Source organism: Heloderma suspectum, chromosome 1, assembly GCF_057233095.1.
Source record: "Heloderma suspectum isolate Gila_16-S chromosome 1, 16-S_ref, whole genome shotgun sequence".
Taxonomy (NCBI): Eukaryota; Metazoa; Chordata; class Lepidosauria; order Squamata; family Helodermatidae; genus Heloderma; species Heloderma suspectum.
In genome coordinates, this window is record NC_139458.1 from 210,562,776 (window position 1) to 210,577,544 (window position 14,769).

The following is a 14,769-nucleotide window of genomic DNA, read 5'->3' on the forward strand; positions in this document are numbered from 1 at the left end:
GTGTGTCTTTTATGTCAAGAAATTTGGAAATGTGTATAAGAATAGACTGGAAATGCAACAACCCTGCTATACATATACTATACATATACATATGCTATACATATTATTTCAGCTTGGAATTGCAGCTAACAGCCTTTCAAATCTAGGGATAGAGGAAGCTACCTTATACCAGGCTATTTAATACCAGGTCAGCCTATTTGTCCATTTAGGGTGCAGTCCTGTGCATGTTTAGACAGAAAAAATCTGGCTGGGGAATGCTGGGAGTTGTAGGACTTTTTTCTGTCTGAACCTGCATAGGATTGCGCCCGAAGCCTGGTATTGTTTCCTCAGGCTGGCAGTGTCTCTCCAGGGCCTCACACAAAGAAAGGTTTTTCACATCACTTGCTCTCTGATCCTGCTGTTAACTGGAGACGCCGGGGATCAAACCTGCATGCAAAGCATGTGCTTTACCACAGAGCTACAGCCCCCAACCCCCCTCCTCATCTGCCTGTGCATTGTTGACTGACAGCACTATTCTAGACAGGTAAAAGGAGATTGAGTTAAATAGGGCTTCCTCCCATGTAAGTGGGTATAGGCTTCCAGTCTGTGTGTGGCAAGGTTGAATTCTTGCTGTGGGAATGTTCAGTAGAGTTTTTGAAACAAATTATGATGTAGCCAGGGTGCCAGAAGAAGCTCGCACTTCAGGATGCTTCTGCCATTCATTCGTCTTTGAGGTTCCCCCAAGACTCTTTGTTGTGTTTGCATGTCAGTGTGATCGTGGAAGCCCTTCTGGCTCCTCAGCAAGAAGCAGAGATACACGGAGTGTAAACTCTAGAGTTGGATCCAAATAATCCTGTGAGTGGAAGGGAAATAGGTCTTTGCTCTGTTCTGTAAATGCTTAAGAGTTCACACAGCGCTATAATAGGTAGGTCCTATAGTAATTCTGATGCTCCTGTCTGTGCAAGAGCTTTCACAAATTCTTGCACATAAGCCAGGCTTCATATTATGTATTATGTTATGTTCATTAGATGCCTATAAAACAAGTTTCCTAGGCGTCGTACAAAATTAGTTAAATACATAACAATAATACCATTTTAAAATCTAACAACAAATCTTCAAAGATCCAAACCAGTGTAAAATCCCAAATACTCAAAAACAAGCACAATAAAATAAGTATAAATCGCAGCAGCCAAAAAGCAGCTAGTAAATACAGGAGCGACACCCACCATTAATGCCATAGGTCAGCCTTCCCCAAATTGGTGCCCTCCAACACATCTGGTGGGGATGCTGGGAGTTGTAGTCCAACACATCTGGAGAGTGCCAGGTTCAGGAAGACCTCCATAGGGACTACAGTATTGAGTTTATGTTCGGTCTTGGGGTTTAGTTTCACTCCTCTTGCACAGTGCTCCAGCACAAGATGTAAAACAGACCTTTGGTAAGCTCTTTCCACGACTCCTTCCATAAGCAGAAAGAGCATCTTTGATCCAACCATTTTATTAACTTGCCAACATGGTCCAGATAAAATTATTTATTTAAACATTGCACAGAATGATGTGCCTGCTGATGTTTCTTGAAAATAAATTATTACTGATGCAGTGTTCTGGGATTGAGAGGTTTTTACTGCTAACTTCAGAGAAATGCTCTTCAAGCAATATCTCCTGCCACCATGGAAGTCTTGATGCGTGTTTTGGCGGACTGTGACATGTGGGATGACAGAGACCCAGACGAAGTGAGCAGGAAGGCAGAGCTGACGCTGAAGTGTCTGACGGAAGTGGTTCACATCCTCCTGACCAGCAGCTCAGATCAGCGGCAAGTGGAAACCAGTACCATGCTTGAGAACTACTTCAAGTTGCTCAACTCTGACCACACAGCTTTGCCGAACTTGAGAAGGTCTCGGCAGTGGGAGAGCAGGTTCATAGCACTACAGATTCAAATGCTGAGTAAGTACTCGGGTCTCTTGGGTGATGGGAAAGGAGAGAGGTAGGTTGTGGTGCCTGGAGCCATTTGCCCTTGGGGAATGTTGGCACAACCGTTACTCCCCCTTCTTCCATAACTTTGTGAGATGATAGCCTCCAAAAGAAAACTGCTCCAGAACACTGAGGAAAGTTAAGATGCTTGTTTACTCATCTTCTAAGCGCTGCTGGTTCTAAACTCAAAGCCCCTGGCAACAGGCAACAGCTGAAATGTCCTCTAGTTCTAATAAGGTAGCCACGGGTGCATTTGGGTTCAGGGTCAGCTCAGTGTTGCACCAAAACACTGGGAGGAGTACAAAATCTCTCTCTTTTGCATTTCCTGCATAACGTCTGAAAGGGAAACTAGTGGCCATGTTTGCTTGCAACTGTAAGCCAGAATTCTGGAGAATCCTGGCTTACTGTGGACAAACTGCGTACTGGTGCATGCAGTCCTTTCATGTGCCTACTTGGCTCCTCCTGGCAGCATGGCCTGCTAAACAAATCAGCAATGGTTTGCTTTGGCCTAGAACTGCCATCAGCCCTAGCCAACATTGCCAATGGTGAGGGATGCTGGGAGTCATAGGCCAAAACATCTGGAGGGCCACAAGTTGCTCACTCGTGCTTGATGACATGCTTGTGGGCCTCCTGTAGGCAGCTGGTTGGCCACTGTAGAAAACAAGATGCTGGCCTAGATGGCATTGTGGTCAGATGTTGACATGCCATACCAGATTTATGTCTTATGTTGACATACCATATGTTTTCTAACAAAAGAGGCTCTTTGCTCTTTCTCCTTGTGTGTAATGCATAGTGCAGCAGCCAACAATGAAAACCAGTTCTTTCTTTTTACTTAGCAAAAGTACTTAGGACTTGCAGCTGAGGTTCATACTGAATTCTTCTAGTTTTCTATGCTCCAAAGGCTTAATCGGCAGAGTTATTTTTAGAAGTAAAAATAACTTCTCAAGCTGGGGAGAGGTAACGAGTGGGGTACCGCAGGGCTCAGTCCTGGGCCCAGTGCTCTTCAATATTTTTATTAATGACTTGGAGGAGGAGGTGCAGGGAATGCTGATCAAATTTGCAGATGACACAAATTGGGAGGGATAGCTAATACTTTGGAAGACAGAAACAAAATTCAAAGTGATCTGGATAGACTGGAGTGCTGGGCAGAAAACAACAGAATGGCATTTAATAGGGACAAATGCCAAGTTCTGCACCTAGGAAAAAGAAACCAAATGCACAGTTACAAGATGGGGGATACGTGGCTCAACCACACTACGAGCGAGAAGGATCTTGGAATTGTCGTCGATCACAAGCTGAATATGAGCCAACAATGTGATGTGGCTGCAAAAAAGGCAAATGCTATTTTGGGCTGCATTCATAGAAGCATCGCTTCCAAATCCCGGGAAGTACTAGTTCCCCTCTACTCAGCACTGGTTAGGCCTCATCTGGAGTACTGTGTCCAGTTCTGGGCACCACACTTTAAGAAGGATGCAGACAAACTGGAGAGGGTTCAAAGGAGGGCAACAAAGATGATCAGGGGACTGGAAACAAAGCCCTATGAAGAGAGACTGAAAGAACTGGGCATGTTTAGCCTTGAGAAGAGAAGACTGAGGGGAGATATGATAGCACTCTTCAAGTACTTGAAAGGTTGTCACAGAGAAGAAGGCCAGGATCTCTTCTCGATCATCCCAGAGTGCAGGACACGGAATAATGGGCTCAAGTTACAGGAAGCCAGATTCCGACTGAACATCAGGAAAAACTTCCTGAGTGTCAGAGCAATACGGCAATGGAACCAATTACCTGGGGAGGTGGTGGGCTCTCCCACACTGGAGGCCTTCAAGACGAGGCTGGACAGCCATTTGTCAGGGATGCTCTGACTTGGGTTCCTGCATTGAGCGGGGGGTTGGACTCGATGGCCTTGTAGGCCCCTTCCAACCCTACTATTCTATGATTCTATGATTCTATAAGTATTAAAATAGGTGATCAATTTCTCTTGGATATATATTTTTTTACTTTTGTCTTCTTAGATACCATCACCGCCATGTTAGACTGCACAGATAGGCCTGTTCTGCAAGCCATTTTCCTTAATAGTAACTGTTTTGAGCATCTTATTCGACTGCTGCAGAATTGCAAGGTAAACAGAACATTGTATTAAAGTGACTCATATATATATATATATTTTCAGTATTCTTAAGCACTTGATTGTTCTAAAGTCTTGGCCGTATATTAGATGAAATCTTCATCATTATAACCATGTACAAAATGGTTTGATGTGAGAACTATTATATACCAGAGGAATATCTTGTACTTCCTTAATATCATTCATACTGTACGTGCTTCCAGAGCTTTTGAGGGAGCCATTTTTTGTATTGTTGTGCAGATGTGCATCTTGTACTCCAGATGCACTTAAGATTGTTGTACTGGTGAATAATGAATAAATAATATATTCCTCTCACAAAGGATACAAACTATCTATTTCCTGGTTGTATGTAGCTCAGTGTTAATCCAGACAGCCATGAATTGTGTGGCAATCCTTTTTGTACTGAAGTAGTTGAAAAAAACTGTTTTCTCCCAGTGACATTGGGCATGCTCTCTCTTTTTCTGTGCTTGTCCCCTGCCAACCATGGTTTGGAAATTGGAAGTGTTGTCCTGCCCATCCCACCCCTCCGGAAGTGATTTCTCCCCTTCGCTTCTCCTGTTACCCTTAGCTATGGTTTATGTTGTACTCCTGTACACACTTAGCCGGGAGTAAGTCGTATTGAATTCAATGGGACAATGAGTAAACAATGAGTAAACATGCATAAGATTGTGCTGTTAGAGTTGCATGATTACTAGTAACTATCAATCCCTTGTAAACTAGAATTTGAAAACGTGGTTTGAAGTTGGTTTGCAAACCCTTATTAAGAGGAACGTAGATGGTATGACATGACCTATTTTAGTGTTGGTATGCACATAACTCTGAATCAGCCTTCTCCAGCCTCAGGATGTTTTGGACTACAGCACCCAGCATTCCTGACTATTGGTCATGCTGGGTGGGGCTGATGGGATTTGAAGTCCAAAACATCTAGGAAGCAGCAGGTTGGGGAAGGCTGCTCTAAACCATGGCTTACAGTGACTGGGTTCACACAACATGCTAACCCAGCCTCAGTGGTTGAGTGTGGGTTGTTGTTGAGCCATGGGTTAGTGTGTTGTCTGAACCCAAGACATTTTACATAGGTTGGCTTGTTAACCATGCAGTGTGGCTTATTTTTCTCGAGTGAGCCACCTTGAGAACCCATGGTTCGGGTGCTGGGTTTGGACAGTATGCTAGGCTCAATGAACAGTCCACGTTTCAACAACAACCCACACTCAACAACTGAGTCTGGGTTAACGTGTTGTGTGAACAGCTCCAAAGGAAGGGGAATTAACTCTGGAGAGGGGAAGAATGAGGTTAGGGGAGAATCCATCTCCTCTAGGATGGCTCCCTGTTCACAAATCATGGTTTGCAAGAAGCCAGCTTTATGTCTGCACTGAGCTGTTGTGCATGGTAGGCATCTTATTGGCAGAGTGCCCATTCTAAGAGCAGTATGCCCAGTTATTCTGGGGTGGTCGTAAAATTTTGGTTATTTAAACAGGGAAGGGGCACGGGTGCTGTGGTTGGACTTTGTGGGTGCCTTTTTGGGGAAACCCAGCATGGACAATACTGAGCTAGATGGACCAATGATCTAACTCCCAGTATAAGGCAATTCTGCCTGTGTTCCTGGTCCAAAGAGCCCCATGTGTGCTTTGAAAGGGCATCTGGGGTTTCTGCTGTGGTTCGATCGTGGCCACTGCGTATTGTGTGCACTTCTGTGCATCTGGAATATTCTATATTGAACAGAAGCTCTGATTTTTAGATTATTTATTTGAAAGATAGCTTTATATTTGCTGATTTTACATTCAAAAGAACCTCATTAAATGGACAAACTGAAGCTGCTACTCAGGGATTCTAATACATGTGAAACTTCAGAGCTCTGAGAGGGCAATCCTGTACACACTTTCCTGGGGCAAGCCCCATTGAACTCAGTGGGGATTAATTCTGAGTAGACATGCATAGGATTGCACTGAAATGTGTTTTCTTCTGTGCACTAGAAGGAAGAATATTATTGAATTTCCATTTGTTTCCTCATGGTTTTTTCTTTCAGCATTGTCCTCATGATGATATTGTCCTGCAATATTAGCAAAGTTGTTGCAACTAATACTGCTAACTAAACTTTTAACACTACTGCGTATGTTTTGCGTGAATGCATGTGTATTAACCATGCTAGTTTTCTTTTTCTTTTCTTTTTTTTATTCTCCTTTCAGACTTAATATTGAACATATTTAAGTACCTTTTGAGTTACTTTGGTTTTTCTTCATAAATCTTTCTCTTAGGGAGCAATCCTATGTCCCCTAGGCAGTGTCTGGGGGGACATAGGTTTGGTCGGTTTTCTGGCTTGGGCTCCGAGCTGGGAGCTAGGAAACCGCGTCTCCCCCCCCCCCCCCCGGTAGCTGGTGTGGAGAGAACTGTGTTAGCCACCTCTCCACACTCACAAAATGGAGCACGGAGATGGGGAAAAGGAGGCATTCCCTGGGACAGGGAGGGGAGGAGACCAGAGCAGCAGCCATACAGGAAATCATATGGCCATCCCACCCTCCTTCCCTCCCCCTCCCCCTCCCCCTCCCTGAAGCCTCCACGAGACAAGCAAAAATGCCCATCTAGCTTAAATGCAGAACAGAAGGCATGAGGTGCCTCCCTCTCTACATTGGATACACTTAAGCCTCCAAGTTCAGAGGCTTACAGGTAGCCAGGGTGCACCCCATAGGATTGCGCCCTTAGGTGTTTTCCCCCCTCACACACGTGTATAGAGTGAATACCCCTTGCTTGGACTGACACTGGTCCCAGAGCATGGTCTGAGAGCAGTTAATGCAGCAACCTTAGTTGAAGCTAAGCAGGTCTGGGACTGGTCAGTGTCTGGATGACCACTGCCTAGGAATGCCCATGTATGTCACCTTGAGTTCCATTATGGAAGAAAGGCAGGATAGAATATTGATATCCATTGTGAAGTGTGTGGCAGCAGGCCATTGCATATAGCAGCCTTCCCCAACCTGGACGCCTCCAGATTTGTTGGACTGCAATTCCTAGAATTTCTATTGGGTGGAATTCTGGGAATTGCAGTCCAACACATCTGGAGGCCTCCAGGTTGAGGAAGGCTGGCATATAGTATTTATTCATTGCTTCTCTCTAAACGTGGCATAACGCTCTCAGTCATGGTTAAGAAATTAGAAGCATACTATCAGGGTCATCCCCTCCATTATCCCAAATGCTCCTTTTTTAGCCCCCACAGATTAAGTCCCCCAAACTCCTTTTTTAGTTCCCCATGGCTTTAACTATGGCTAATGGTAACCAGGGTTCTTAACTAAAATGTGGAATTAAGCTTTGAAGTAGGCATGAAAGTTCTGGTTAAGAGGAAATCTGCTTAGTATTAACTATGGTTAAAATCAGTGTAGATATAACCCTTAATCATGGTTAGGGTCATCAGGGGGAGGGCAGGGAAACTTGCATCAAAAAGGGGAGATGTTGAGGGACGTCAATGGAACCATCTGCCTAAGGAGGTGGTGGGCTCTCCATCGCTGGAGGTATTCAAGCAGAGACTGGAGAGCTATCTGTCAGGGATGCTTTAAACTGGGTTCCTGCACTGAGCAGGAGGTTGGACTCGATGGCCTAAATGGCCCTGTCTACACACATCATAGGAAGTTCCTGAGTTGTTTAAGCCAGGAATTTGTGGGAGCGGGTGAGTGCCCTGCCTGCCACCCGCTCACCACTTCTGCTTTCAATTAACAACCCAAGACCACCAGTTCCTATTGGTTTGTGATGTCCAAACTCTGGGTTGTTTTGTGACGTCCAAACGCAGAAACTCTGGATTGTTTAGGGGTTACACAACCAAGAGTTAACTCAAAAAAAAATGTGGATTAGCTCTGAGTTGTTTAACCACTAATCAACCCAGAGTTTCCAGGTTTGTACGTCACAAAACAACCCAGGAGTGGATATTCCTGGATTGTTAACTGAAAGCAGAAGCAGGCTGGAATCAGCATTCTTGCTTGATCCCACATGCTCATAAACAACCCATGGTTAACAAACCATGGGTTGCTTGATCGTGTGAACCACTGTATGATTCTATGAAAGGAAGCATACAAACCTGTGGCCCACTTTCCGCCTTTTAACTATGGTTTTTAAAAATCCACTGAATTCAGTCTGCCTGCAGAAACAATAGAAAACTTCGTCCCCTGGGTTCCACACTAAAGGTGGAGGAGGAAATGAGAAATGTCAGATCTTGGCATTCTTCTTCTGTGTCTCCATGGACACCTGTGCCGGTTTTCCATCTCCACATTTTCATTTCTTGAGACCACATCTGGAAAGGAAAAACAATACTAGTTATTTTGTTTTCGGGAAGAGAGAATTTGTGTTGTGTTTACTTGCTGGTGGTGAGCTTTTTTTTGGTCAGGTTTGCAGCACCTCACCCCAGTGTTTCTTGTATCAGCTGTGGGTCTACTATTTAACACGTCTGTTACCATTATTCTTATCTCCCGTTTTTAACAGCTGTTTTTAAATGCTAACAGTAAGGTGGCAGACAAGAATGAGAAAGACCTTACCAACAAATTACTGACAGAAATGAATCAGGAACAGGTATCTCCAGCAAGTCTACATTCTGCTTTTAGTTGAAGCCGAGGCACAGTGGCAATCGGCGGAATGAGCCATTTCCTGTACTTCACCTCAAATGTCTTCCCTGAAAAAACAAGACGATTTTCCATTTGTTCACAGTGCAATATTCATCCAGAATATCTATTATTGACTGAAAGCCACAATTTAGGTTTAACGATGCTTCAAGATTAAAGTATCTAATACATACAATATTGACTGTATTTTATTTTAAACTGAGGATGGTGAAGTCCAGGAATAGAATTCCAGTTTCAAAACTATAAACTTGGTGATTTTGTTTTGTTTTAGTTTCCCCCCACTTTCTGTTTCCCTCCCCCCCTTTTATTTGTCTAAGCACTGTGGTGAATTGGGCTCTGGAGCTTTGTGGAATCTGTGTGGTTGGATCTGATGTCTTGATTCTGTTGCCAAAAAATAATATTCACGTGACAATGGACAGACTGAATCTGGGAGGTGGGAAGCAATTGGTCGGTTTATCTTTCAGTGTTTTCTTTTGGCATCATGAGAAAATGCAAAAATGCCAGTTCCTACTGTGTTGCTTCTTTAGAAATGGTTTAGAGGTTCTAGCAACAAATAGGTTCTCATGCAAAATGAGAAAAGAGGTGAAAACAGTGCACTTGCGAATCCCCAATTCTGTCTAAATTGATACATCATTAACACAGCATGATGATGATCATTGCAGAAGAATTAATTAACCGAACATCCCATCATTTTTAGTCCTGTTTTGTTTGTGTTCACAAATGAGCCTACTGAATTCAATGGCAAAATATGTCCAGTTTTTTTCTAAAGCTCAAAAATGTCCACTAGTAATATGAAGGAACTAAAAGAAAAGACTTGTGACTTCTTTGAGATGCGAGCCTTGTGGTACTACTTGTGGGGGAAGAGCTATGAGAATAATATATCACCAAAGCAGGAGACTATGCAGGCACAATGAATAATCTCTAGTTTCTTCTTTTGAAGAAGGTTTCATGTGCTGGAGCATGCGCTAAGGCAAAACTACTCGACACCCACATGACCCATTAAGGGTTGATTGCCAGGAAGCTAGATAGACATGCATCTGACTATCTTTTTTTCATCCCTCCCTCTTGAGATTGTCCATTTAAAGCATGAGGAAACTTTGTCAGTCAAAATGTCTTAATGAGTATGTGTGAATGTTTCTTTCCTCCTCCTCAACATATGTGGCCACCCTTCTCTCATGTCCTCTTTCTCTTGTAGGTTGTGGTGTCCTAAAATCCATGCCTTTTGTGGGGAGATGATTGGGAAGCATGCAAACGAACCCTTGTTTTCATCCTGGCAAGAGAGAACAGTGTGTTTGTGTAACGTACTCTGCCTTTTGCTGCTTTCAGGTATTTCAAGGCCAGCTGGACTGCTTGGCAGTATCAGCCATTCAGGCTCTTACAGCAGTGATGCACAAATCTCCAGCTGCTAAGGTAAGTGTGACTTCCTCATAGCAGTTGTCATTCCGGTCTTCTGACACCTCTTTCAGTGTGATTATACTGACAGTTCTTTTTATGGTCATGCTTATTAGAGACTCTGAAAAGGATCACAGAGAGTGCAACTGGATACACTTAGCACCCCTAGGCAAAAGAATTTGGAGTTTTGTGCCAGCACAAGGAGGCTACCCCACTCAGGCCTGATCCTCATGCTGAGCAGACTGAGCCAGTAGCGTGCTGAGGGTGCTAGAATGGGCTGCCCCACTTTGGACTACAGGTGTGGGAGGTCACAATTTTGAATGGTCCCCAATGTCTAAAAAAATCCATGCAATTGGAAAACCAGCACCACAAGCAAAGGGCTAGATTAGAACCTTTCTCTCTGATATCCTAGTTTTCTATTTGCAGGGAGGTTTTTTTTGTTTTTGTTTTTACATGCGGGGGGGGGAGTTAAAAAGTGGTGTCCTGCACCTACAGTCCAAAGTGGTACTGTTCATTCTACCACGTTATTCTGCTGAGGCCATGGCTCAGTGGTAGATCACCTTGCTTTGCGTGCAGAAGGTCGCAGGTTCAGTTCCTGGCATCTCCAGCTAGGGTTGGAAAAAAAAACCCTGCTTGAAGCCCTGGAGAGCCACCGCTATTTATTTATTTATTTATTTATTTATTTAATTTATTAAATTTATTAATCGCCCATCTGACTGGTCACCCAGCCACTCTGGGCGATGTACAACCCACCATAAAATAATTTAAAACAATAACATTTTACCATAAATTTTTTTTTTTTTTAAATACCCTAACCCACCCCAAATGCCTGCCTGAACAACCACGTTTTTAATGCACGACGGAAGCTCATTAAAGAGGGGGCATGACGGAGTTCCCTAGGGAGGGAGTTCCACAGAGTGGGGGCCACCACAGAGAAGGCCCTCTCCCTCGTCCCCACCAGTCTAGCTGTCCTGGCTGATGGGACAGAGAGAAGGCCATCTGAGGCTGATCTTGTTAAGCGGCCTGTCTGGTGTTGCTGGAGGCGCTCTTTGAGATAGGCTGGGGAGGAACCATATAGGGTTTTAAAGGTCAAAACCAACACCTTGAATTTGGCCCGGAAAACAACTGGTAACCAGTGCAACTCCTTCAGCACTGGAGTGATGTGATCTCGCCGGTGGCTGCCTTTAATCAGGTGAGCCGCCGCGTTCTGTACCAGCTGCAGCTTCCGAACCGTCTTCAAGGGTAACCCCACGTAGAGCGCATGAGAGGAGACCAGGGCATGTACTACCGATGGGAGCAGATGGTCAGGAAGGAAGGGGCGCAGCCGCCGTATCAGATGGAGTTGATACAGCGCTGTCCGGCTCACAGCTAACACCTGAGCCTCCATGGACAGCTGGGAGTCCAAAATGACCCCCTGGCTGCGGACCTGGTCTTTCAAGGGTAGCCGTACCCCATTCAACACCAGGTCAACATCCCCCAGCCTCCTCTTGTCTCCCACCAAAAGTACCTCGGTCTTGTCAGGGTTCAGCTTCAGCTTATTCCTCCCCATCCAGCCACTCACCGTCTCCAGACATTTGGACAGGGATTCTACGGCCAACCTTGGTGAAGATCTGAACGAGAGGTAGAGCTGCGTGTCATCCGCATATTGATGACACTGCACCCCAAACCTCCTGATGATAGCCCCGAGTGGCTTCACATAGATGTTAAATAGCATCGGGGAGAGGATGGAACCCTGTGGCACCCCACAAGTAAGTGGCCACGGGTCCGAAACCTCCTCTCCCAGTGCTACCCTCTGGTACCTGCCGGAGAGGAAGGACCGGAACCACCGCAGTACAGTGTCTCCAATGCCCAACCCCTCCAGGCGGTCCAGGAGGATACCGTGGTCAACGGTATCAAAAGCCGCTGAGAGGTCGAGGAGAACAAGGAAGGAGCATTCACCCCTATCCAGAGCCCTCCTCATATCATCCACCAAGGCGACCAAGGCCGTTTCTGTCCCATGCCCAGGCCTGAAGCCCGACTGAAATGGGTCTAGATAATCAGTTTCTTCCAAGTGTGCCTTCAACTGCACCGCCACCACCCGCTCAATCACCTTGCCCCAAAATGGCAGATTTGAGACCGGGCGAAAGTTGTTCAGAACTTGAGGATCCAAGGAGGGCTTCTTTAAGAGCGGTCTTATCACTGCCTCCTTGAGGGCTGATGGCATCACTCCCTCCTCAAGGGAGGCGTTCACCACCGCCTTGATCCCCTCACCCAGTCTCTCTCTGCAGCTCATAATGAGCCAAGATGGGCAAGGATCAAGTAAGCAGGTGGTCGGCCTTACAGATGAAAGCACCTTGTCCACTTCATCAGGAGGAAGAAGCTGGAACCGATCCCACAAAACCGGTTTGCCACAGGCCGCCTCTTGCTCACTAACTGTATCCACAGTGTGCAGAGTAACACACCTAATCTGATAAATTTTATCTGCAAAGTGCCTTGCCAAAGCCTCACAGGAGGCCTTAGAATGCTCCAGTGGTTCCGGAGCCACATGACCGACCAGGCTCCGGACCACTTGGAACAGCCTCCTGGGGCAGCACTCTGCAGACGCGATGGAGGCAGCATAATATTCCTTTTTTGCTGCCTTCACCGCCACGTGATAGGCTGAAGATACAGCTCTAGCCCGTGTCTGATCGTCTTTGGAGCGAGACTTCCACCACCGGCGCTCTAGCCGTCTCACCTCCTGTTTCAGAGCTCGTAACCGCGGGTTGAAAGATGGTGCAGTCCGAGCCCTGTTCAGGGGGAGAGGGCGTTTCGGAGCCACCCGATCTAATGCCCCAGTAATTGCGGCATTCCAGCCACCCACCAGGGTCTCGACCGAGTGGCCGTTGGCATGCCCCAGAGAATCCCCAAGCGCGTTCAGGAATCCATTTGGATCCATAAGACGCCTGGGGCGGACCATTTTAATGGGTCCTCCACCCCTGCGGAGGGGTTGTGGAACCAAGAAGTCCAACATCACCAGATAGTGATCTGACCATGACAAGGGGGTGGTGGATATACCCCCGACTTCCAGATCACTCCCCGCTTCTTCAGAAACAAACACAAGGTCTAGTGCATGACCGGCTACATGGGTGGGCCCAGTTAGAATATGGTGCAGCTCCCAGGAGGCCATGGTCTCCATGAAGTCCCGAGGTGCTCCTGTGAGGATGGCCTCTGAATGTACGTTGAAGTCCCCCAACACCAGTAAGTTAGGGGACTGCACACGCACATCAGAGACCACCTCAAACACCTCGGCCAGGGAGTCAGTCGTGCAGCGGGGTGGACGGTACACGAGCAGAATCCCCAGACTGCCCTTCGGGCCCAACCTCCAGTACATGCACTCAGCAACCTTGGTCTCCCGGAGAGGGGGTCTGGTGAAGACCAAGGACTCTTGGTAGATAACAGCCACTCCCCCTCCCCGATCCCCAGCCCTCGGCTGCTGTGCATACGAAAATCCAGCTGGACACATGGCTGCAAGGGTTGGAGCAGCAGCCTCGGCCAGCCAGGTCTCCGTAGTACATGCCAGGTCTGCACCCTCATCCAGGATCATGTCATGGATGAGGGAGGTTTTCTGGGTAACAGACCTGGCATTGCAGAGCAGCAAACGAAGGCCAGAAGATGGGGTCACGCCTCCCCCAGCCATCCTTTGGCTCTGGACAGGCCCGGAGCAGGGGACAGGTACTACACATCTCTCCCCTGTTCCCCTTACCTGGCACGGCCTGCCCCTAGCACTCCGCCAGCGCCTGCCGCCCAGCCTCGGTATGTTCTGGCCCCCAACACTCCCCCCACTGCCTCCACCAGGTGGACACATGCCCCCTCGCTCCAGCAGCAGGCCCGGCAGCAGCAGCAGCAGGCCCGGCAGCAGCAGGCCCGGCAGCAGCAGCAGCAGGCCCGGCAGCAGGCCCGGCAGCAGCAGCAGCAGCAGCAGCAGCAGCAGCAGCAGCAGCAGGCCCGGCAGCAGCAAGCACGCCTCTTCCCCAGTGGTGGTGGCTTCTCCTGCAGGCCCTGGCTCTCCCAGGCCACCTCAGCCAGCCAGCTTATGTAGCCCCTCCAGGGAGGGGCAGGTGGAGCAGCACAGCTGGCTCGGTACCTGGGGGCCTGGTCCTGCAGGGACTGGCGGTCCGCCAGGCAGAAGTCCACAGGGAAGGCCTGGTGGTGGTGGCAGCGGCGGCGGCAGCAGGCCCAGCGGCAGCGGCAGCAGCAGGCCCAGCGGCAGCAAGCACGCCTCTTCCCCAGTGGTGGTGGTGGCGGCCTCTCCTGCAGGCCCTGGCTATCAGTCAGTGTTAAAAATATTGGGCCAGATGGACTAATGGTCTGACTCAGTATACTCAGCAGCTGCTGCTGTTCCTGTGCTGCATGTGTATAGACTCAGCCTCAGTCAGCATTCAGCAGAGAATATTGGCCGTTCAGTCAACCACTTGCTCAACTGTGCACTTAATAGAAGAAAGATCTCCTTATATATCAGACTGGGTTGTAGCTCCAGTCGTCTGTTCTGAGGTTTATTTTATGCTGGTGTTTGCTGTTTTTTAGAATGTTTCCTGCTGTTGTGGTTTTACTGTTTTTACTACTGCATTGGTGCTGTTGTTGTATGCTGCCTTGGGAGGGTTCCTGCCCTGCAAAGTGGCTGAGAATTCTCCTCCTCCTCCTCCTCATGGTTTGTGGATTGAATTTTGAGGATTTCTGAAGCGTTTCTCTTGGCTTT

At 47.3% G+C, this 14,769-nt stretch overlaps 1 protein-coding gene across 7 annotated transcripts in view; it reads left to right on the plus strand.

Annotated features, from left to right (window-relative positions):
- The window catches only part of NBEAL1 (neurobeachin like 1), a 157,824-nt gene that overhangs the window by 57,924 nt on the left and 85,131 nt on the right, over positions 1-14,769 (plus strand). For 6 of the 7 annotated variants that reach the window (XM_084818213.1, XM_084818224.1, XM_084818241.1 and 3 more), the window contains 3 exons: positions 1,613-1,919; positions 3,956-4,062; positions 9,990-10,073. In XM_084818213.1, coding sequence (XP_084674339.1) covers positions 1,613-1,919; positions 3,956-4,062; positions 9,990-10,073 — 498 coding nt within the window. Of the gene's footprint in view, positions 1-1,612; positions 1,920-3,955; positions 4,063-8,526; positions 8,614-9,989; positions 10,074-14,769 lie in introns of all 7 variants that reach the window. The other variant, XM_084818269.1, reaches the window with a different exon arrangement.